The 23,307-nt window shown below is 37.8% G+C and overlaps 1 protein-coding gene across 4 annotated transcripts in view; it reads right to left on the bottom strand.

The window, feature by feature from the left end:
* Window positions 1–23,307, bottom strand: part of LOC150081741 (ATP-dependent RNA helicase DDX55) — a 596,429-nt gene that overhangs the window by 152,261 nt on the left and 420,861 nt on the right. For all 4 annotated transcript variants that reach the window (XR_016547250.1, XR_016547251.1, XM_090378843.1 and 1 more), the window contains one exon: window positions 12,508–12,634. Coding sequence is in view for 2 of the 4 variants with exons in the window: in XM_090378843.1 (XP_090234969.1) it covers window positions 12,508–12,634 (127 nt within the window). In the remaining 2 variants the exon portion in view is untranslated. The remainder of the gene's footprint in view (window positions 1–12,507; window positions 12,635–23,307) is intronic.

The following is a 23,307-nucleotide window of genomic DNA, read 5'->3' as shown; positions in this document are numbered from 1 at the left end:
CTGGCCAGAAATCACACTGGTCTTTACCACCAATTTTAGATATTAAAAAAATAATGTTGTTGTTATTTTTTGGGGCAAGGGCTGCCTAAGCCATACTGCACCTATCAATGGTACGAACGTTACACATGCATCATGACAGCTGACATCGGTCAAAAATGATCATATAATTTTATCTTTTTAATAAAATGAAATAACTCCTGCAGATTGGCGTCATTACCTATGATGTGATGGAGTGTCAGGGGTTCTTTAAGGTTTGGAAGAAAGATAAATGAAATTTGGCAGGCAGTGACATACAAAGTATACTCAACAAGAATATGTTTCTTTGTAAGAGAAGGGTTGCACTGTGTGCATTGCAGAGGATAAATACCTGTGAGGAGAATTAACCTACGGACTTGTGGTTAGCGTCCATTAACAGCTCTTGGAGCCCTCCTTTAAACAAGCACCCCAAAACAGATAACCCGGAGTACCAACAAAATGGAGGGAAAATCGGACAGAACTACCATCGGCATGCAACAAGATTAAAATGATTTTATATTGATAGAAAACCAAGAGATGGAGGTAGGAGCAGTGCCGCAAGGAGGCCGCTTGATCTCCTTGCGGCACTACTTTCCTTTCTTGTTCTTACTTACAGCTTTCAAGTGCAGAATTGGTTTATATATAAACTGCTAATAGAGAACGATATAACTTAAAATGAACTTTTAAGTTCTATATAACCCGCACTTTGAACACTTGACCTCGAATTTGCTTGGCACCCAAGGCCAAAAAAAAAAAATAAAAATAAATAAATAATAAATAATTAAAATAATAATAATAATATTAACTAGGGGCTTTGTCCCCTGCTCACTGTGCTCGCTTCTTTTGATAAAATGAAATAAAATACTTACAGAAGTTTAAGACTGAGTGTCTCTCTTCCTCGGCTATGAATACATAAATACGTTACTATATCCAGTGCTTTTTTTGTCGTGTGACATTTGGATGCAATGCACTTCAAAATTTATAATATTCCGTAAATTTTTTCACATGTTTACCTACTATTCAAATAAGCTTAAAATGATTTAACAAAATTTGCAATTTTTACTGTCTATTGTTAAGATATTTTCTATATAAAACTGTATAACCATTTTTATAATTCTAAATTACTCAGACGGACTTCTGTTTAATTATTTTGAATTGCCCTTGGAAGTTACATTTAAAATAGTTTCGGTTGAGGGAAGAAAATTTTCATATAGCTAACAGATTAGGAGAGAATTAACTTGGTGTGGCCTATTCGCATTTCTGGCCTTCAGGCAATTAGTCCTGCTGCGTGAATTAAGAGAGCTAAAGTGATTAGTATTGTATAACTTAGCGGTACCTGGTAAAACCTATCCGACCACCTGTCCCACATACGGAGAAGTCGCGCTGGTCAAGAGTGAGCAGATCAAGGGGTATTCCCAATGGGCTCTGGCCCACCTTCTACTGCAGTGGTGTCCAACCTATTCCAGTACCGGGCCATATTCAAAAAAAATTCAAAGTTTCTTTAGTGTGTTACATTTTCGATATCTTATTGCATGTAAAAGTAAAAGTCTAAAGTTGACAAAAATTAAATCCGTTCAAAAGACAAGGATCACAGGTATTATTATAGAAACACAGATGAAGGAAGACTCCAATCAAATCCTGAACAACCTGAAGATTCAGATACTCGGCTTGGAAGCTGCACTCTCAAAAGAAAGGGCCCCAGCATTGTCATTTTCAACACTGACAAAGATTTAACACCAGATGCATTGCAGTATGAACTGTACACTAGGAACTTTCAGCATGTCCGGAAGTGGAACCAGCTACCTTGATAATCCCCAAATTCCAAACTAAGTCTAGGGTAGGCAGGAGGCCATATAAACTAGGTTGTGGAACTCACACCAGAGGCATGGAAAATGATTAGCCAAACAACTAAAATCTTTATACACTGGGGTAGCCACCTCTTCAAAGAGCACGTGTGTCCCCAAATGCTATTGGTGTTGTCATTTTGGACATATGACACACACCTGTGCCCAAACTGTGGCCACTTGCGGTCATTGCACAGAGAAGGGCCACGAGTTTGCCATATGCCCTAAAAAAGATAAACCGCCAACTTGTGCAAATTGCAAAGTCTCAGAAGCTACCAGTGGATCACTCACTCAGGAACAATACATGCCCTGTATACTGTAAAGCCAAGGGTGTGTGTGACAAATGAGGATTGATTATGGCCATACGCCTTAAACCTTATAACCTCAACAGGATCAACTTTGCACAGTAAAATGGACAGCAATCAAATGCCGTAGCTGGTAAACTCACCAAAAAAGCTAACGAAGAGAACCTAGCCATCCTCCTTATCCAGGAACCATATGTCCACTGCAAGATGGTAAGAGGATATCCTCTCGCCTATAAAATTGTACATGACAACAAAGAGACCCCTGGGGCGTGCATCCTAGTTAGAAATCCAAACATTATAGTCACCAAAGGCCCCAACTTCTGTACATCCTAGGCTAACTGTGCCAACATCATAACTCCACTTGGCAAAATCTACACCATTTCACTGTATTGCCGACTGGGGGGGGGATATGCTCCCTGCTCCTAGGTACTTGAGGAGCATATAAATTAATGGGTGACATGGAAGCCTATGATAGATATAAGTTGGTCTGTAACCAAGTCACACAGGAGATTAGGCAGGCAAAGGCAGATAATGAGAAATCTTTGGCAAAGGACGCAAAGGGTTCTTTACCTATGTAAACTCTAGAAGGAAAGGGATGAATCAGATTGGTCCACTGAATATTGATGGTTCAACTGTTGATGATTCTGCTCAGGTGGCTAACAAAGTAAATGAGGATTTTCCATCTACATTCACACATCAGGAGTTATTCAGGGAAGGGGAATGCCAGAGGTGAATTAAACTCTAGCAGTGAGCTAGATGATTTTGTAATAACAGAGGAAAGTGGAGGAGAAATTGTTGAAGATAAATACAAGAAAGGCACCTGGGGTGGATGGGATCTATCCAGTTATATTAAGGAGGCAGCAAAGGAACTAAGCAAACTCTTAGCCATAATTATGAGAGCTTCCTTGGACTCAGGGGAGGTACTCATGGAATGGAGATGTGCAAATTTGACCCCAATTCACAAAATAGGATCAAAGGGTGACACAAGTAATTATAGAATTGTTAGTTTAACTTCTGTTCCAGGAAAAGTAATTTAGGCACTGGTTAAAAGCACTGCAGGATCATCTAGACAAGGCTTCAGTTATAGCTCGGACACAGCATGGTTTTGTTAAGGGAAAGTCTTGCCTGACCAATTTGATTGGATACTATGATGTGGTCACAAAGGAACTGGATGCGGGGAATAACTTTGATATCATATATTTGAATCTTAGAAAGACTTTTGATACTGTTGCACATGGAAGACTACTGCAAAAATTGGAGCAGTCTGGCATCGGAGGCAAATTGCTGCTATTGAAAAAGGGATGGGTGAGTGGGAGAAGACAGAGAGTGGTAATCAATGGACACTGTGCTCATCGTGGACTAATGTTATTAGTGGAATTGCTCAGGGTTCAGTGTTGGGTCCATTGCTGTTTTCTGTATTTATAAATGATATTGATGATGATATATCAAGCTTAATGTCCAAGTTTGCAGACGATACGAAGGATGGTAGGGTTGTTAAGGACAGTACGCTGCTGCTGCAACAGGATCTAGAAATGCTGAGCAGATGGGCATATTAGAGGTAGCAAATGAAGTTTAAACATTGACAAATGTAAAGTACTACATATGGGAAGCAGTAACCCCAGAGTAACGTATCAACTCTGGGGTACTACACTGACAGTGGTAGAGAATGAAAAGGACCTGGGGTAATTGTGCAGGCAGATATGAAGTTTTCTGACAGTGCAGGTGGTCTTCAAGAGTGGCTAATGGTGTCTTGTCAATGATATACAGGAATTTTTGTACCAGGGATAAGGAGGTAAATAATGGTCAGATAAATCAATGGTCAGGCCACACTCTGAGTACTGTATACAGGGTCTGGAGGCCTCATTTTAAGAAGGATGTAGAGCTGTTGTAATGAGTACAGAGAAGGGCAACAAGATTAGTGAATAGAACTAAGGTTTGCTCGTACGAAAAAAGGCTTAAGTTTTGCAAATTACAGTGTATGGATACACCTGCGAGGTGATCTGACTGAGGTGTATAAAGCCTTGAATGGTTTGAGCATGTTCAATGCTGATGGGATTCTTTCTCTTGCTCAGAATATCACCTGAGAGGGCAGAAATTCAAATTGAGGAAAGACAGTTGTAGGATAGATGTGCAGAAGTTTGTCTTTACCCAGCGGGTAGTTTGTTGGTGGAACAGACTTCAATCTCTTGTTGTGGAAGTTGATAGCGTAAATAAATTTAAGGCTGAGCTGGACAGGTATTTGGAACGAATGGAGGGGTGAAATGGGAGCAGGGTTTTTTTTTGGCTGATGCTGCATAAGCTCGCTTTCATGCATCACATGCCTCTACTAATTTTTTTTTTTTTTTTTTATGTGAACCCCAAACACGAGAGGTATTAGAACCAAAATACTGAGTACCGTACTTGGGTTGGAGGTTGAGAAGACGAAAGAAGATATTTGTTGACATTGGACATGAACTTCTGTAGATTATAATTTACAGGAAATATTTATGAAGGAAGGTTTTTCCAGAAAACGGCAGTTGAATGAATAAATGAGGATGATGGAAAGTTGGTTCTGTGGGTTTGAAGTTGGACAGTAAATGGATGTTGGCTGGTGGCAGCATGTTTTCGGACTGTTTTGAAAGAGAAAGCGGGAATTATAGAAGCCAATTCAGAAGAACAGTGCCCATGGAAGTATCTAAAGAAGAGGCATGCAGCAGAAACAGTACGTCTATGAGAAGGCGAGTGGAGAGACTCTGTTAGAGATGAATCATTAATTAACCGAACTGCCCTCTTCTGAATGGAATCAAGAAGCCTGAGAGAGGTTTTGGGAACACCACCCCAGATGTGGGAACAATATTCCATGGCTGGGCAGATTTGCGATTTATACAGAGTGAGCAGCTCTTTGGAAGAAAAGTAATGACGAGAGCAAAAGAGAAAACCAAGTTTTTTAGATGCAGAGGAAGCAATATTTGTAATGTGGTTGTGCCAAGAGAGATTAGAAGTCAGTGTAATCCCCAAAAGAGATATATCATTTTGCCTAGAAATTGGAGTGTCATTAAAGATAAGCATAGGAGCAGAAGAATCCTTTTTGCGAGATATAAGACAAGACTGAGTTTTAGAAGGGTTGAAATCAATTAAGTTGTCTTTGCCCCAGTGGAGAATTACCTGAAGATCGGCATTTAAGGAAATGGTAGCAGATATTCGAGAAGTTGAAGCTGATTGAGCAGGACAAGGTTTCTCAAAATGGAAAGTGGAATGCAATGTGCTATCATCGGCAAAACTATGGATAGGATTTCCAGTCAATGGAAGAAGGTCATTAATATACAAGAGGAAAAGAATGGGGGAAAGAACTGAAACTTGGGGGACACCGGCATTAGTGGAGAAGTTAGAAGCCATCTACCATCACCCTCAGTGAGCGATCACAGAGAAAATTGGATAACCAATTACTAAAAACAGTTGGCAAACCATAAGATGGAAGCTTGTTCAGAAGACCTTTATGCCAAACACGATCAAAAGCCTTTGAGATGTCAAAAGCAACTACTTGTGTTTCACCGAACCTTTCCATTGAATTAGTCCATAAATGGGTAACATAAGCCAGAATATCACCAGTGGATTGACACTGATGGAATCCATACTGGCAATCATTGATCAGACGGAAGGTTTCTAGGTAGTTTAAGAGTTGGCGGTTAATTGATTTCTCCATTACTTTAGAAAGAGTAGAAGTAATTGCAATGGGAAGATAATTGGATGGGAGGGATTTGTCGCCCTTTTTAGGAACGGGATGGATATGAGCAAATTTCCAAGCAGAGGGAAAAACACTTTTGGAATATGAAAGTGAAAAGAGGCGGCAAAGAATAGGAGTAAGTTCAGGAGCACAGGTTTTGAGAACAAGTGGAGAAATACTATCAGGACCTGGAGCTTTCTTAGCATCAAGATTCATCAAAATCCTTCTGATATCCTTTTGACGGAAGAGCACCGGGGGCATTGAATGGAGCATGTTGGGAATGGTGGGGTGTTTTACCAAGATCATTAATACATGAGATGGAAGAAAAATGGGATGCTAGCAGGTCTGCTTTTTCCTTCTCTGAAGTGATAACAGAACCATCTGAATTGGCCAGAGGTGGGAGCAGAAATGGGCAAAAGTTGCAGCCCATTTGGCAAAGAGACCAGAATGCGCGGAAGAAGAAAAGGTTTGGCAAGAGACCAGAATGCTCGGCTACCATTAGGGAAAGAAGCAAGTTTTCTACTCTTAGCCTGTTCAAACTCTAGTTTAGACTGATTAATAACTGCTTTACAATTGATGCGAGCTTTGGTGTATGCAGAAAATGAAACTGAAGAATCAGAAACGAGCCAATTACGATATGCAACATTCTTCTCTTGAACAGCCTTAGCACATTTATTGGAAAACCAAGGTTTACATAAAGGACGAGATTTTAAAGTGGAGTGTGGGATAAAGGATTCCATTCTTGCAAGAATAATTTCACTGACACGATCTGAGCAAACGTTGACATCAGAAGTTTTGAAACAGTAATCCGACCAGGGAAAAGAAGAAAAGAAGTCTCGCAGGTCATCCCATTTTGCATTCTTGCAATGCCAAACAACACGGGGTTGGGAATAGCCATGAGATAAAGATTCCATTGGAGAAGAGGCAATCACCAAGTTGTGATCTGAAGTGTCTAAAGGACCTCTCACTTCGACCGTGTACTTAGAAGGGTTGTTTGTGAGAAAAAGATCAAGCATATTGGCTGTATGATTAGGATTGTCTGGTATTCTTGTAGGTAAATGAATAATCTGTGCTAGGTCCTTTGTAATTGCAAAAGCCTCAGCATCTCGACCTGCTGGGTCGGTGTGACTAGAAAATGGAGGCCAGCTGGAGTTGTGAACATTAAAATCACCAAGGAAAATTACATCACTGTTAGGAAAGTTGGACCGGAGAAAGTCAAGTTGCAAAGAGAGGAAGTCAAAGAGCTCCAAGTGATTAGTGGAGTTGGGAGAACAGTAGAGACAACAGATGAATTTGACACAATGAGGTAGAGAGATTTTCAGCCAGAGAAGATCAAAGGGAGGAGATTCCAAATTGCCAAGTCTCTGACAGGGAATATCAGAACAGACATATGCACAAGTACTACGTTTGAGGCAAAAGGAATCATACAGCGAATAATTTGGGCATCTGAGATGAGCAGTAGTTATCGGTTGATTCAAAAATCAACCGATAACTGAGATTCTGTCAGAAAAGGTATGTGGGGTTTGGCAGACTGCAAGTGGAAATGGACATCGTTGAGATTAGAAGTGAGACCACGTATATTTGTGAAATGAATTAGGAAGTGGTTGGGAGGTTTAGATCTTTTTGCAGATAAGCTGGGAGCCATTGCGGTACAAGTAAACACATGGGTTGTGTTAGGGTAGCTAAGAATAGAAACAGGTGCAGGTATACTTGCGTGTACACCAATGCTAGGAGTTTAGTAAATAAATTTGATGAATTTGAGGTATTGCTCAAAACATCAAAGGCAGATATTGTTGGAATATCAGAGACGTGGTGTCACACAGATATAAGGGATGCAGAACTGCAATTTGGGGAGTACAACGTCTACAGAAAGGATAGACAGGATAGGAAGGGGGAGAGGTTATGCTATTAGTTAAGAAACACATAAAAACCAAGGAAGTGAAGCCAGTCGACATCGCTGGACAGTGCAGTGTTGAGTCAGTTTGGTGTGACATAAGCATTGGGAGATCAAAATTGAGAGTAGGAGTGTGCTATAGGCCTAAAGACTCTGAAGAGTATAATAGGGAACTGTACAGGGAAATAGAGTGGGCCAGTAAATCAGTGAGTCTTATAATGGGAGATTTTAATTTCCCAGATATTGACTGGAATTTGGGGGCTGGTTACTCACACACTAGCAGGGCTTTTGTGGATTTATTGGATGTTTGTTTTCTACATCAGCATGTTCGGGACGCAACTAGAGGGAGTTGTTGTTATTTGGTTTTTAGGAGCATTAGCAACTTAGGCCATATTGCTCCGGGATATGCTGTGGTCATTCCCTGACCTTTCCGCATCCTCCGTATTTGGTGGTGATGGGCTCGAACCCCGGACTAATCAAGAAGCGTGTGCTACGCACTGCTGCTCCTTCCCACCTGGCTACGGAGGCGCCACTAGAGGGAGTAATACTCTTGATTTGATTATCAGCAGTGATTCTTCATGCATTAAGAATCTGCAGATAAATGAACCACTAGGTGGCAGTGATCACAGTGTGCTGAAGTGGGATTTACTCAAAGAGCTAACTACCATTAGGGGTAAAGGGAAGGGTTATTGCTTCTGTAAAGGCGACTACGATGGACTGAGACAGTATTTAAATTCTATACAGTGGGCCAACTGATGATGTTACCAACAGCAAATTCAAAATGGGAAGCATTCAAAGAACTTATCTTGGAAGCTACTAGGCTTTACATACCAACTAAGAAATATTGTTCAAGGTTTAGGCCAAAATGGATGTCAGATGAACTAATGAGGCATATGGCAGAGAAGAAAAATGGATGGGATACTTACAAATTAACACATGACACAGAAGCCTATGATAGATACAAGTTGATATGCAACCAAGTTACAAAGGAGGTTAGGCTTGCGAAGGCAGATTACGAGAAATCCTTGGCAAGGGATGCAAAGAAAAACAGCAAAGAGTTCTTTACTTATGTAAACTCTAGAAGGAAGGGGATGAATCAGATTGGTCCACTTGATATTGATGGGTCAACTCTTGATGATCCTGCTCAGGTAGCTAACAAACTAAATGAATATTTTGCATCGACATTCACACATGAGGAGTTATTCAGCGAGGGGAATGCCAGAGGTGTATTCAGCTCTAGCAGTAAGCTAAGAATCTTGAAATAACTGGGAGTAAAGTGGAGGAGAAACTGTTGAAGATAAACACAAGAAAGGCACCTGGGGTGGATGGGATCTATCCAGTTATATTAAAGGAGGCAGCAAAGGAAGTAAGCAAACCCTTAGCCATAATTATGAGAGCTTCCTTGGACTCAGGGGAGGTACCTATAGACTGGAAATGTGCAAATGTAACCCCAATTCACAAAGGAGGATCAAAGGCTGACACAAGTAATTATAGACCTGTGAGCTTAACTTCTGTTCCAGGAAAATTAATGGAAGCACTGGTTAAAGAAGCACTGCAGGATCATTTAGACAAGACTTCAGTTATAGCTCAGACACAGCATGCTTTTGTTAAGGGGAAGTCTTGCCTGACCAACTTGATTGGATACTATGATGAAGTCACAAAAGAACTGGATGCAGGGAATAACTTTGATATTATATACTTGGATCTTAGAAAGGCTTTTGATACTGTTGCACATGGAAGAGTGCTACACAAATTGGAGCAGTGTGACATTGGAGGCAAATTGCTGCTAGGGATAAAGGGGTGGTTGAGGGGGAGAAGACAGAGAGTGGTAATCACTGGACACTGCTCATCGTGGACTAAAGTTATTAGTGGAGTCCATCAGGGCTCAGTGTTGGGTCCATTATTGTTTTCTGTATTTATAAATGATATTGATGATGGTATATCAAGCTTAATGTCCAAGTTTGCAGACGATACAAAGGTTGGCAGGGTTGTCAAGGACACTACTGACACTATGCTGCTGCAACAGGATCTGGAAAGGTTGAGCAGATGGGCTGAGAGGTGGCAAATGAAGTTTAACATTGACAAATGTAAAATACTACACATGGGAAACAGCAACCCCAGAGCAACGTATCAACTCTGTGGTACTACACTGACAGTGGTAGAGAATGAAAGGGACTTGGGGGTGGTTGTGCAGGCAGATATGAAATTCTCTGAGCAGTGCAGACGGGCTGCAAGAGTAGCTCATGGAGTATTGTCAATGATATACAGGAATTTTTCCAGCAGGGATAAGGAGGTGATTATTCCATTGTATAAGGCAATGGTCAGGCCACACCTAGAGTACTGTATACAGGTCTGGAGGCCTCATTTCAAGAAGGATGTAGAGCTGCTGGAACAAGTACAGAGAAGGGCAACAAGATTAGTGAATGGAACAAAGGGGTGCTCTTACGAAGAAAGGCTTAAGTTTTGCAAATTACAGTGTCTGGAGACTAGGCACCAGCGAGGTGATCTGATAGAGGTGTATAAAGCCTTGAATGGTTTAAGCATGCTCAATGCTGATGGGATTCTTCCTCTAGCTCAGAAAAATCACCTGAGAGGGCATAAATTCAAATTGAGGAAAGACAGATTTAGGATAGACGTGCGGAAATTTGCCTTTAGCCAGAGGGTGGTTGGTTGGTGGAACAGACTTCCATCCCTTGTGGTGGAGGTTGATAGCCTAAATAAGTTTAAGGCTAAGCTGGACAGGTATTTTGAACGAACAGAGGGGTGAAGTGGAAGTGAGTTTTTTTTTTTTTTTTTTGGCTGATGCTGCATAAGCTTGCTTTCTTGCATCAAATGCCTCTACTAATGCTAATTAGTTTTATTAGGAACGAACGGAGAGGTGAAATGTGAGCAGGGTTTTTTTTTTTTTTTTTTTTTTGGCTGATGCTACATAAGCTTGCTTTCATGCATCACATGCCTCTACTAATGCTAAGCAGTGCATTTCAAAAGGCTGTGATTCAGAGGACAACCGCCCCACCTCAGTTCTTCCCTGAGGCATAGCACTACCATAGTTTGAGCCTTTCTGCTTTGCTGCTCTGAGTCATGATTTGTATTCAATTTCAAATAAAATTCCAATACAAAATATAACCTGAAACTTATATCCCAATGCAGTTATACCAGTATATATATGTATTTCAGTATCGAATATTATCTCTGAGTTACGTCCTATCTCCTGTCAAGTTATATGTATTAATTTATAATGTTACGTTTGCAAAAAAACTAGGTCGTTATGTGTATTTAGTTAATAAAAGTACAATTTAATTGACAATGAAATTTAACAAGATTAGTAAATTTTACTGATTAATTTTTTTTTTTATTTCGTATGATGTGATCAATACACGAAGGAACCAGTTTTTTCTTGCTTTCTTCTTGTATCGTAGCCGGGATATCCAACCAACCTGTTGGTTCGGCACCATCATGATATCCAGCCTGAGGGGGGAATCGAACCCGTGACCTTTGGGTTGCCAGGCAGGCACTTTACCTACCCGGCTAGTCTGGTCGGCACTGATTAATTGATACTACTATACTCACTATCTAGTTTTACGTTAAACCTTACGCTATCTAGTTCGGGTATACGTTGTATCGTATAACAATGGGGGCAAGTTACGAACGGTAAATCTATGGATGAGGTATTAATTACTTTCGAAATCACGCTATCTAAAGTCAAAATAAACCACGGAGCTTGACTTGGTCTATAAACTACTTATAGAAAATAATTTAATCTTACCAGTAGTTGAAGCTCTGGAATCACTGATTTTTGTAATTAAATCATACCCACCTTTAAACATTCTAAACCACCTGTGATCTGTGCCGTATGAAAGCATAGATTCAACTTAAGCCTCTTTCAATATTTCGTACGCTCTGGCTGATGTTTTCTTGAGATGGAAACCAATTTTCAGAGCAGCATACTATTCCTCATGTGCCATGTCCATTGTTACATAGGTGAGACTAAACTTGACTGACCACCAAGGTCACACCATGTGCACAAGCAACTGCAGTTGCTATGTAATACAGCTTGGTTGGTCTTAAATTCTGCAGTTCATCTAGAATTAGCAAGCAGTACAGTTGTTCACGAAAAATTATGATCTTTCTTTATTGAATAGCCTTTGTGCATACAGAAATGTATGAGGTTTTTTAAGTTATTTTAATTACTAATGTATTAAGATAGCATAGCTTAATTTATTTTAATTACTGATCAGATAGGTGAAACCCTTAGCAATTCTGTTCTATGTAATGAAGTAGCAATGACAGCAATCACAAATGAAGTGGTAAGAACATACCATCAAACGTCTGACTTCCATCTTGCTCTTGCTATAATTTAATTATTTCGACGAGATATAAAGATGTTTAGATCTTGCATACGTTAAAAGTTCTTCATTTCTCCTTTTAATGTATTTTTTTCTTTTTTTTGTCTGTATATCAAATTTTTGTTTTCATTTACAGTGTGGCTTAACACTTTCATTTCCATTAAACATTTGGACTGATGTGCAAAATTACGGTGAAGTGAGTTTTCCAATTACAAAACAAGGTTTAATGCAGTTTAACCTAATGACTTTATAGAAAATTTATAAGCTGCATAAAATACTGTTTTGCTGCATATGATTGTCTCAATAATTTTTTGAACTTGTAAAGTTCTTTTGTAATAACTTTGTTTGCACATGTAAGGAGAGAGAAAATGATTAAAATTTAAAATAAAGCTTCTCTTACTTGTAAGGTATCAAGTTCAAATCAACATCCTCTGCTTTAAAATCCTGAAGGTTTCTTCCTTTCACCTCTGGCATTTTTGGAAATTTTAGTAATGCAAATCCCTTGGCTAGCTTTCCAAAATCTAAATCTGCAAAATACAGATTTTTAACAGCACATATTAATTAAAATGTACTCTACTCCAGCTAAATAAATACAAATTGACTAAAATCAGAGAGAAAGAGGCAGGCATTCTTTCTTTCTTAACCGAATGGTGGTGCATCAAGACAGTATAGCTCCAAAATAATGATCCGCATTACCATATTAACGAATAAAAACCTGGAATGTTTTCTACTTCCTAAATATAGACAAACTTTTACCACAATAGTTTCTGAAGTGATTTTTCTCATGGCTTTTTTTAGGGTAATTAAATGAGTGTAACCATCTGGAACAATGTCACCATCTTCACAACTATATTGTTTGAAGAGTGGCATAGGAACTAACAGATGCTAATGCCGTAATTTTCAAATTTTGCACATTTCACAGCTTGCCAAATTTTAAATTAATTGGGAGTGGGAGACTGAAAATATAAATGACTAATAGTACTAAATATTATATGGTATTTTCTGGTTATTTGGGCCACCAGTTAATCAGGGTAGCTGTTTATTTTGGACAAATGTTAAAGAACCGAACCTAATCGAGATAAGAGCCAGGGTTTTCTTCGCTTAATTGGGACAGCAAAGTCTCTTGCCCCGTTTAAACGGGGCAAGAGACTACGGCACTCGAGATTACCCTACAATTGTCTCCAACCATACCACGTGGTCCAATCGGATATCTGGAAGTCACAACCATAAAACAATTAGCAGTTTCCAGTTTATTGGGCTTTTCTGTTAGTGCAATCTATTATAAATGGATAGTAAACTCAATCTTATTGAATTTGCTATAATTCCAGTACCTGGAATTCTGTGGATTTTTACATTATTATGGTGAAATGTGTTTCCCCCTTCCACGAAATCTTCAATCATATAAAAAACAAATAAAGTTTCAGAATCTTCTCTTCGTGCCGTGTTCTCTGTTATCGATTGCTTATCTTTTCTAATGTTTTATATTTTAACCCCCCCCCCCCCAATGTCAGTGAACAGAAATATCAACTAGTTATTATGTACATATTACAGATGTACTAATTAAGCTATGCACATAAGCATAAATTTATTTTTATTTTGCTGCTAACCTGTGGAAAATATTCTTCCGATTTCCACGTATCATTTATTTTTTTAATTGGTAAGGTAATAAAAACTCTGCCATTGCCGGTCCCAAGCCCAGATGAGAAAGGAGGAGGGGGAGGAGCATACCTAATGTAAAAAAACCCCAGGCTCGGCTGAGCCCCTGCCTGGGTTACAGGTGAAGATGGAGGATCTATCTTCAGCAACAGTGGAAGTCTGTCACTCTTCCAAGATACTGGTCCCATCTAAATTGTGGACTATGCAGCAGAGGAATGGCAAGCCGGCTGCATTATCTGCCTTAAATCCTATGGATCTCAGTCATTACAAGATAAACAGTCATGCTACCACGTCCAGGGTAACCGACGCGGCTGTTCTTATAGCATGGAGAATAGCTTTAAAGCTTTAAAGAAAGCTATATGGTCAGCCAAAACTCAAATGTATCTCTAAATGCTAAACGTAATATTGATTTACAAGCCAGGGAAAATAAAACTGGTAGAAGAAGAAGAATTGAAAAGGATCAAATGGAATATATCCTAGGAATGTCAAAGACACATTGGACAGAAGAAGGAACATTGGATATGACAGAAGGAAGAAAATTTTACTCAGGGAGAATAGATAACAACATAGAAAAGGAGTTGCTTTCATAGTAAAGAAATAGCTATTAAATTCAATAATAGAAATTTACCACACAGCTCAAGAATGATAAGTTTAAGAATAAAAGGTAAAGAAAAAGGAATCTTCATAAAAATAATCCAGGCATATGCCCCAGACTCCTCACATGATGATACAGAGACAGCTGCCTTCTATTCAGACCTACAAGAAACCATAGATAGAACAAACAAAAAAGATATTTCAATAATAATGGGAGACTTTAATGCAAAAGTTGGAGGCTTTTTGACAGACTTCAGCGACGTATTAGGGAAGTTCAGGATAGGAAATAGAAATGAGCGAGAAGAACTCTTGAACTTCTGCAAAGAAAATAAACTATTCATCACCAACACACTGTTCTACCACAGATCTCAACATAAGTATACATGGACATCACCAGATGGAAATACAAAAAACTGTACCGACTACATTTTAATAAATAACAGCTGGAAATCATCCATTCAAAATGTTAAAACTCTTAGAAGTACAGATTTTAACACCGACCATGAACTGCTAGCAGCAACAATTAAATGGAAATTTAAAAATACAAAGCCAAAGAACAATTGAGTAACATTAAATATATCATGACTTGAAGAAGACAAAAGAAAGGAAATTTATGGGAAAACACTAAAAGATTAGTTTTTAGTGTTACAGAAAAATTAAAAGATATAAACTATTCATTATCTGTGGAAAATATATGGGAGAAAACTAAACAAATGACTAAAGATGCAGCCTTAGAAACATTGGGAACAAAACAAAAACCAAACAATCCTTGGATTACAGCAGAAATTTTGGATGTATGGACAGAAAAAAGACAAATTAAAAACCTCCAAAACAAAGAAAATAGTCAAGAAAAAAGGGAAAAATATAAAACCCTAAAAAACAAAATAGACCACCTATGTAAAGCTGATAAAAGGAAATGGTTGGAAGACAAAGCAAAGCAGTGGAAGAGGCAAATACACGTCACGACTCTAAGACAACTTACCAGGTTATAAAGGAAATCTCTAAGACATACATCCTGAAAACACTGACAATGAAAAATAAAAACAATATAAAAACAGGAAACACACAAGAAATTAAAATATGGAAAGAATATTACCAAACCTTGTTCAAAGGGGAAGGAAAAAAAAGTTCTTACCTTAGATAATAGAAGAGATAAAGCACCCTTGATAACAAAAGAAGTTCAGAAAGCAATTAGCCAAATGAAGAATGACAAGGCACCTGGAAATTTGGAGGTGATGCAATGTTAAAACACCTCGCACAATTGTTTAATCTAATTTTATTTACAGGTGATATACCAGAACATTGGAAAAGTAGAATAATGTACCTATACACAAAAAAGGAGATAAAGAAAATTGGCAGAATTATAGACCCATTACCCTTTTAAACCGTATAGATAAAATATTTATAAGAATCTTACAAAATAGGATACTTAAAACATATGAAGAAACAATAGGGAAACAACAAGCAGAATTTAGAAAAGACAGATCAACAATAGACCAAATATTCACACTGAACATCATTGCAGAAAAATATTGGAATAAGAAGAAACCTCTTTATCTGTGCTTCATCGATTTCAAGCAGGCATTTGACTCTGTAAACAGAGAAAATTTAATGAAGCAACTACAAAATATCCCACTTGATCATGAAATAATCATGTTTGTAAACAATTTCTACAAAAATACAAGAGCAATAGTAAAATTCAACCACCTTAAAACAGAGAAATTTGAAATAGAGAAAGGAGTCATGCAGGGATGCCCTTTATCCCCATATCTATTTAATATCTTCCTAGAAGAACTAATGAAATCAACTGAAGAAAAAAAGAGGAACAATAATAATTGGAAAAAATATAAACCACATAAAATATGCAGATGATATTGTGATTTTAACAGAAACCAAAGAACAACTAAAAGAAATATTAACAAACATCGAGAAAGCAAGCAACAATTATGGAATTAATATTAATATAAATAAAACCAAAGTAATGCAAACTGGAAAAAAACATAGAAGACAAACTTAAACATTCAAAACCAACAAATAGAATAAGTACAAAAATTTGTATACCTGGGCTCTCTAATAACCGAAAACCTAAGTAATATTGACCAAATTAATCATAGACTGACATCGGATGGACAAACATGAACAAACTCAAAAACATATGGAAGAGCAATAAAATCTCAAATAGTCTAAAAATTAAACTACAGTAATACCCCGAAGTTACGCGATAGGTGGGTCCGACGAAAATCGCGTAAGTCGAATTCGCGTAAGTCGGAGTACAACTTTGCATATAAATACATATAAATTTTGCTTAATTGGGACCAAGGACTAACATAAACACTAGTTTAGAAGAAAAATATTAATAAAATTGCAGTTCTTTATACATATTAATACAAAATATGTATTAAAAAAACAAATGACTTACGTTAAAAAGTTATTTCGATGTCGATGGCTTCATAAAATCTAACAAATTCGTCTGGCGACACAGCGTGTTCTTTTTTTCACACAGAATTTCTTCGTAGCAAGCTAATAATTTTTTTTTTATTCCTTGCTTTGTAGCTATAACGCGTTCTTCGTTGGAGTCTATGTTTTCTAAAATTTTTAAGCCCTTTACAATTGAGCCCTTTTCAATTTTCAACCTGTCAAGTTTGCAATTGTCATGTGCTTTTCGCCGTTGCTTCATTTAGGCCTGTAGCACGTGCAATATCACATGGTCTTTCATTTCGCTCAAAGCATTTCACAATTTCATATTTTTTCTCTATCGACAGAGGCGGACTGGCCATAAGCCTTACCGGGGAAACCCCGGTGGGCCGGTGTGATTTTGGCCATAAGCCATAGTATGAGGCCACTATAAATTTTCCCGGGTAAGAATTTTTGATCCAGTCCGCCTCTGTTTATCGATAATTGCTTTTCTTTTTCTCTCTGAATCTGCAGTGTCTTCACCAGGACGCTTCCTTTTCACACCTTTTAATTAAGTATTTTACTCATTTTTAGGGAATAAAGCACAATTACAAAACGAGGAGGCACGCTTGATACGCATAAACAAAGCTGCGCGCATGTAGCAACTGAATAAACAACACCATAAAGGCAGAGATACACTATTAACACCTCACATGTCTAGGGGTTACTACCATAAAACAATAAAAACAATTTCCAGTTGCGTTTCTGAGTGAAATCTGTTATAAACTGGTAGTAAACTCGATCTAATTGCATTTGCGATTATATTGATAGCTGGAATTGTGTTGGTTTTTACGTTATTATGGTGAAATGTGTTTCCCCTTCACTGATATAAAAAACATAAAAGCAGCAAAGTTGAATTTTGTTCATCTTTCGCTCTCATTCTCCGCCGTCGCACCGTATATCGATAACATATGAAAAACGACCTTGAAGATAGTGGGCGGCAGCGTTGCCAAACGAAAAAATCAAGAACCGCGTAACTCCGAGTTCGCGTAAGTCGGGGTAGCGTAAGTCGGGGTATTACTGTATATGAAACTGTCATCATACCCACAGCAATTTATGGATCAGAGAATTGGAGAATACATAAGAAAGAAAGGCAAAAAATAATGGCATTTGAAATGAGATGTCTAAGGAAAATCAATAAAATAAATTGGAGAACATAAAACTAATGAACGAGTAAGGAGAAATCTAAATTTTAAATGCAGAATAATAGAGCAGATCTACAAAAAACATCTTCAGTGGTTTGGACATGTGAACCGGATGAAACAACACAGGCTGCCTAATGTAGTACTGACAGGAAGAATTGGAGATAAGAGACCACCAGGAAGACCCAAAAGAGAATGGCTCCAATGCCTAAAGCAAAACACAGGCTTTCAGATGATGCAAGATTCAAGAGATAGACAACAATGGCAATGGAGGATGATATCTAAATAGGGATTCAACCCATACCAAACGGAAGAGTAGATTGATGAATGATGAAGGTAATAAAGTGTAAATTTGTGCTTAATATATGTTTACTTTTATAGCCTGTGGACAATAATCATCCTATTTTCGCTTATTAGAATTGCTGTTTAATAGAATTAAAATTCAATTCACAAATGTAATCATGATGACCGATGTTTATTACATATGTTTTGTGAATGTATTTTACTATGGTGAGTCCATCGTAACATGATTTGATCGTACAGAGAATCAATTGTAAAGCAGGATCCACTGTATTTTTAACTATTTATGTTAAACTTCGCATAATTGGGGGCAGCCTACAAATTGCACTATCCCGATGAGTCCCAAATAACCAGAGTCCACTGTATTTAAATTTTTATTAAAAAATAGTAATTTGCAATATGTACTGCAATCTACTCAGAAAATTTATGAACCCTTTTCATAAATTAATAGGAAATTTTGCAGCTGGTAAGTACATTGCCACCATGTTTTTTACATTTTAAGGTGCCACCATTGCTAGGTTAAGAACAAAATTTCAACGAGAGACTGTTATTATTTATTATTATTATAATTAGCCATATGGTGCAAAGAATCCTGAGGCTTATGCTACACCAGCCAAAAAATTCCCCTAGTCACCCTGAGAGAGTTGTTGTTATTGTTATTTGGTTTTTTTTTAGGAGCATTAGCAACTAAGGCCATATTGCTCCGGGATATGCGGTTGTCATTCCCTGACCTTTCCACATCCTCCGTATTTGGTGGTGACGGGCTCGAACCAATTGTGCAGTCCTCTAAAGTACTGTGAGCAGTGTAGGGAGGCTGCTAGAGCATGCCATGTGGTTTTATCAGTGATATACAGGAATTTTGCCAGAAGGGAAAAAAAGTAGGTGATTATTCTGTTGCATAAGGAAATTTGTCTTCAGCCAGCCAGCAGGTAATTGTTGGAACAAATTTTGATCCAGTGTTGTAGTAGTGGGTAGTTTGAATAAATTCAAGGAAGACAAGACAAACTGTTAAATGGGATGGACAGTGGATATGCAAACTGTGTGTGTGTGTGTGTGTGTGTGTGTGTGTGTGTGTGTGTGTGTGTGTGTGTGTGTGATTTCGTTGTGTTTTATACTGTTTCAGCCTAAATTATCCCATCAAATACAGTATATGTCAAAAGTGTTACCCTTTTCAGATTTTACGATACATGGAAAATTTTGAATATATGCCTTCCAAAACTTAATGCTGTATTTCTTTGGAAGCAAAGCTAATTAACAATGTCTTACATATTGACAGACACTATTGTTGATAGCAAAATACAAGGCTATTATCATATGTTTCTATGTTTGCAACATAGATGACCGACTAACTGGTTAAAATAAATGTATTAAAATAAATAAAATAAAACAGAGATAAAATAAGATAAAAGCGTGAAAATACACAGAATCTTTCAAGACGAAGTGCTTCTTCATCAGCTAGTCGGTGAATGGCATACTTCAGTATATATTTATGGTTACAATAGCAAAAGAAAACTGGGCATGATCATGTATCACGAGTCTGGTGTCAGCAGAACAGAGTTGCGTACACGTGATGACCACCAGCACTCATCGCACTGCAATACAGTACATTCTATAATAGGGTATAAGTGAACTCCCCTCGTGCAATTCACAGTAGTATTATTGGTAGCCATGTGCAGTGCTCCAAGCCATGAGCAGTGGCGGTAATCACGTCAATAGTTGACAATTTCAATATCCCATCCGGGATCAACATTGTGCTGCTCAAACAAATAATGCTCGGCGACTGCAGAGCGTTCAAAATTAGTGGTTCGCAGAGCCACCTCAAGCTCAGAAACCCGGTCTTTCAATCTTCTACCAGTTGTTGTTGTTGTTGTTATTTGGTTTTTAGGAGCATTAGCAACTAAGGCCATATTGCTCCGGGGATATGCAGCGGTCATTCCTTGACCTTTCCACATCCTCCGTATTTGGTGGTCATGGACTCGAACCCCAGTCTAATCAAGAGGCATGTGCTACGCACTGCTGCTCCTGTTCACCTCGCTACGGAGGCGCCTCTTCTACCAGACTCACCTACATAACATCCACCACAATCCAGACACGTAATGCAGTATACGGAACTGCTCCATACGAAAGGAGGAACAGGTGTTTATACCTTAGAAATAGACTAATTTCCACCCCGGAAGTTGCACACTTCGTGCAAGATGGAGAAGCAAAATCCTAACAAGACTTCTGACATGCCTGGATAATAAGGAATGTAGGCAGTAGAGATAAATTCATTGACGCGAGAAGGGTTAGATTGCGTAACAAATTCGTGAGCCTGAAGGTCATATCTATCTAAAACATGAGATGGATATCCGCAATTTGAAAGCTCTGCCTTAATTTTGGAAATCTTCAATTGCCTGTCACCAGTCGAAGTAGAGTGCGTCCAAGTGCGGAAGAATAATGTGCAAGCAGTGCTACACAAATGACCAGGGGGTGATCTGCAGTTGCCGAGCATTATTGGATTGAGAAGCACAATCCTGATCCCCGATGGGATATTGAAATCGTCAACTATTCACGTGATTACCGACACTGCTCATGGATTGAAGCACCACACATAGCTACCAATAATAGTACTATGAATCACACGAGGGGAGTGCACTTACACTTTTTACTGTATTGCAGTGCGATGAGTGCTAGCGATCATCACATGTACGTAATTCTATTCTACCGACTCGTGATACATGATCATGCCCAGCTGACTTTTGCTATTGTAACCATCAATATATACTGAAGTACACCATTCACCGACTAGCTGATGAAGAGGCACTTTGTCTCGAAAGCTTCTCTGTACTTTAACACTTTTATCTTATTGTATTTTAATGCTTTTATCTTTGTTTTATTTTATCTATATATATTTTATTTATTTTAATAAATTTATTTTAACCAGTTAGTCGGTCGTCACAAGAAACTTGGATGATAATTTTTTTTTTTTTTTTTTAAATCAAATTTTATTGTAGTTTGATTATTTTTTATTTTATTTTATTTTTTGTGAGAAGAATGATGAAATGTCAAATTTTGTAAAAATACAAATGTTTTGTTACCAAAAATATTACAATGGCGAGACAGAGTCAAATCAGGTAAAAAGGACAGATTCGGTCATATATCCGGTGAGTTGGCAGAGATCTTATATATACTCAACAAAGATACCAAAGAGTAATGGTGCATTTTTAGGATCCATACGACCATTAATGTAACCTAAAAAGTTATATAAAGCTTTGCCATCTTTTATCATATTCATATAATTATTATCATATCATATGATTAAGTTATTATTCTTAAATTAATTTTAATTATCATTTAATTATAATTAATAATATTAATATAGCACATACAATATTTTTGTACAATTTATATACAATTATATAACACAATACAATATTTTTACAGTTGTTAAGTTTACTTTATTTATGATTAGTCGATATTTCAGTATTATTCATTTTATAAAGTAGTGTGAAAAGTTGCTGGCTTTAGTTTAAAATAGTACATGATGCAAATATTAAAGAGTTTTGTTCCGTTATATAGATCAAAAATAAAATTATATAATAGCAGATATAATCTGAAATAACAGACACTGGCCTCAAAATAGAACAGAAATTTCATTCTTTCTCTAGTATTCACCTAGAGAAAGAACAACAAAATTCCAGATTGGATTGGATTTTAGTGGCACGAAAGCAACTGTGGCTAACAGCACCCAAACATTATAACACGACCACAGTGCAGATACTTCAGTCATTGAGAATGTTCTTGGATATTAGTTTTGGTATTAATAATGCAAATAATACAAGATAGCAAGCTCATACTTGTCTAGTTCTTCACTGAATTTATTCAAACTGTCCAACTACACAATAACTTATGGAAGCTTGTTCCAGCAAATTTACACACAATCTATTCTACAATCATTGTTCTCAATTCAAATTTATGCCCCCTCCCCCTGATGTGCATAGTCTAAGCAAAGGAAAGAACCCTATCAGCATTGGGTTTGCTTAAGCCAATCGGAGCCTTAAATACTTCAGTCAGATCACCTCTCAGGTGCTAGTCTCCAGACGCTGCAATTTCCAGAACTCAATCCTTTCTTGGTAAGAGAGAGAGGCTTCAGTTCCCCTTTTGTTTCCCCCTTTATTTCCCTCACCAATTTTGTTGGTCTTCTGTATAGCAGTTAGGCAGCTCTATATATTTCTTAAAATGAGGCCTGAGGTCACCAAACCTTGAGTATGCAGTACTCCAGAATTGGCATGACCATTGCCTTATACAATGGAATAATCACCTCCTTATCCCTGCTAGCAAAATTCCTGTATACCAACGACAAAGCCCCAGCAGTTGTCTTGACAGCCTGTCTACACTCTCAGAGAATTTCAGATCTGACTGTGAGATAACCCTGAAGTCCTTTTCATTTTCCACTGAGTGTAGTAGCAAACAGTTTATATGTTACTCTATGATTCTTGCACTGCTTCTATTAGAATGGGCAGCAGACTGGAAAGCAAGGTAATGGAGATTTCCAGGACTGCTGGGAGTCATAGTGGAACAAGTAAATACATGGGCTGTGTTAGGGTGGCTAAGAGTAGGAACAGGTGCATGTATACTTGCATGAACACCAATGCTAGCAGTATAGTTAATAAATTTGATGAGCTTGAAGTGCTAATGAAGACATCAATTTTCATTCCAACTAGGAAATACTGTTTAAGGTTTAGGCCTAAATGGATGTCAGATGAATTAATGAGGCTAGTGGCAAAGAAGAAGAATGTATGGGATGCATATAAAGTATCAGGTGATATCAGTTGACAGGTATAAACTAGTCTGTAATCAAGACACGGAGGTTAGGCAGGCGAAGGCAGATTATGAGAAATCTTTGGCAAAGGATGCAAAGAAAAACAGCAATGAGTTCTTTACTTATGTAAACTCTAGAAAGAAATTGATGAATCACATTGGACCACTTAACATAGATGGGTTGAATATTAATGATCATGCTCAGGTAGCTAATAAACTGAATGAGTATTTTGCATCTACATTCACACATTAGG

The sequence above is a fragment of the Mastigoproctus giganteus genome, chromosome 8, assembly GCF_048544385.1.
Source record: "Mastigoproctus giganteus isolate SK-2022 chromosome 8, ASM4854438v1, whole genome shotgun sequence".
In the NCBI taxonomy this organism is placed as follows: Eukaryota; Metazoa; Arthropoda; class Arachnida; order Uropygi; family Thelyphonidae; genus Mastigoproctus; species Mastigoproctus giganteus.
Note: the sequence above shows the minus strand (reverse complement) of the source record. Positions and strands in the feature narration are given on the sequence as shown.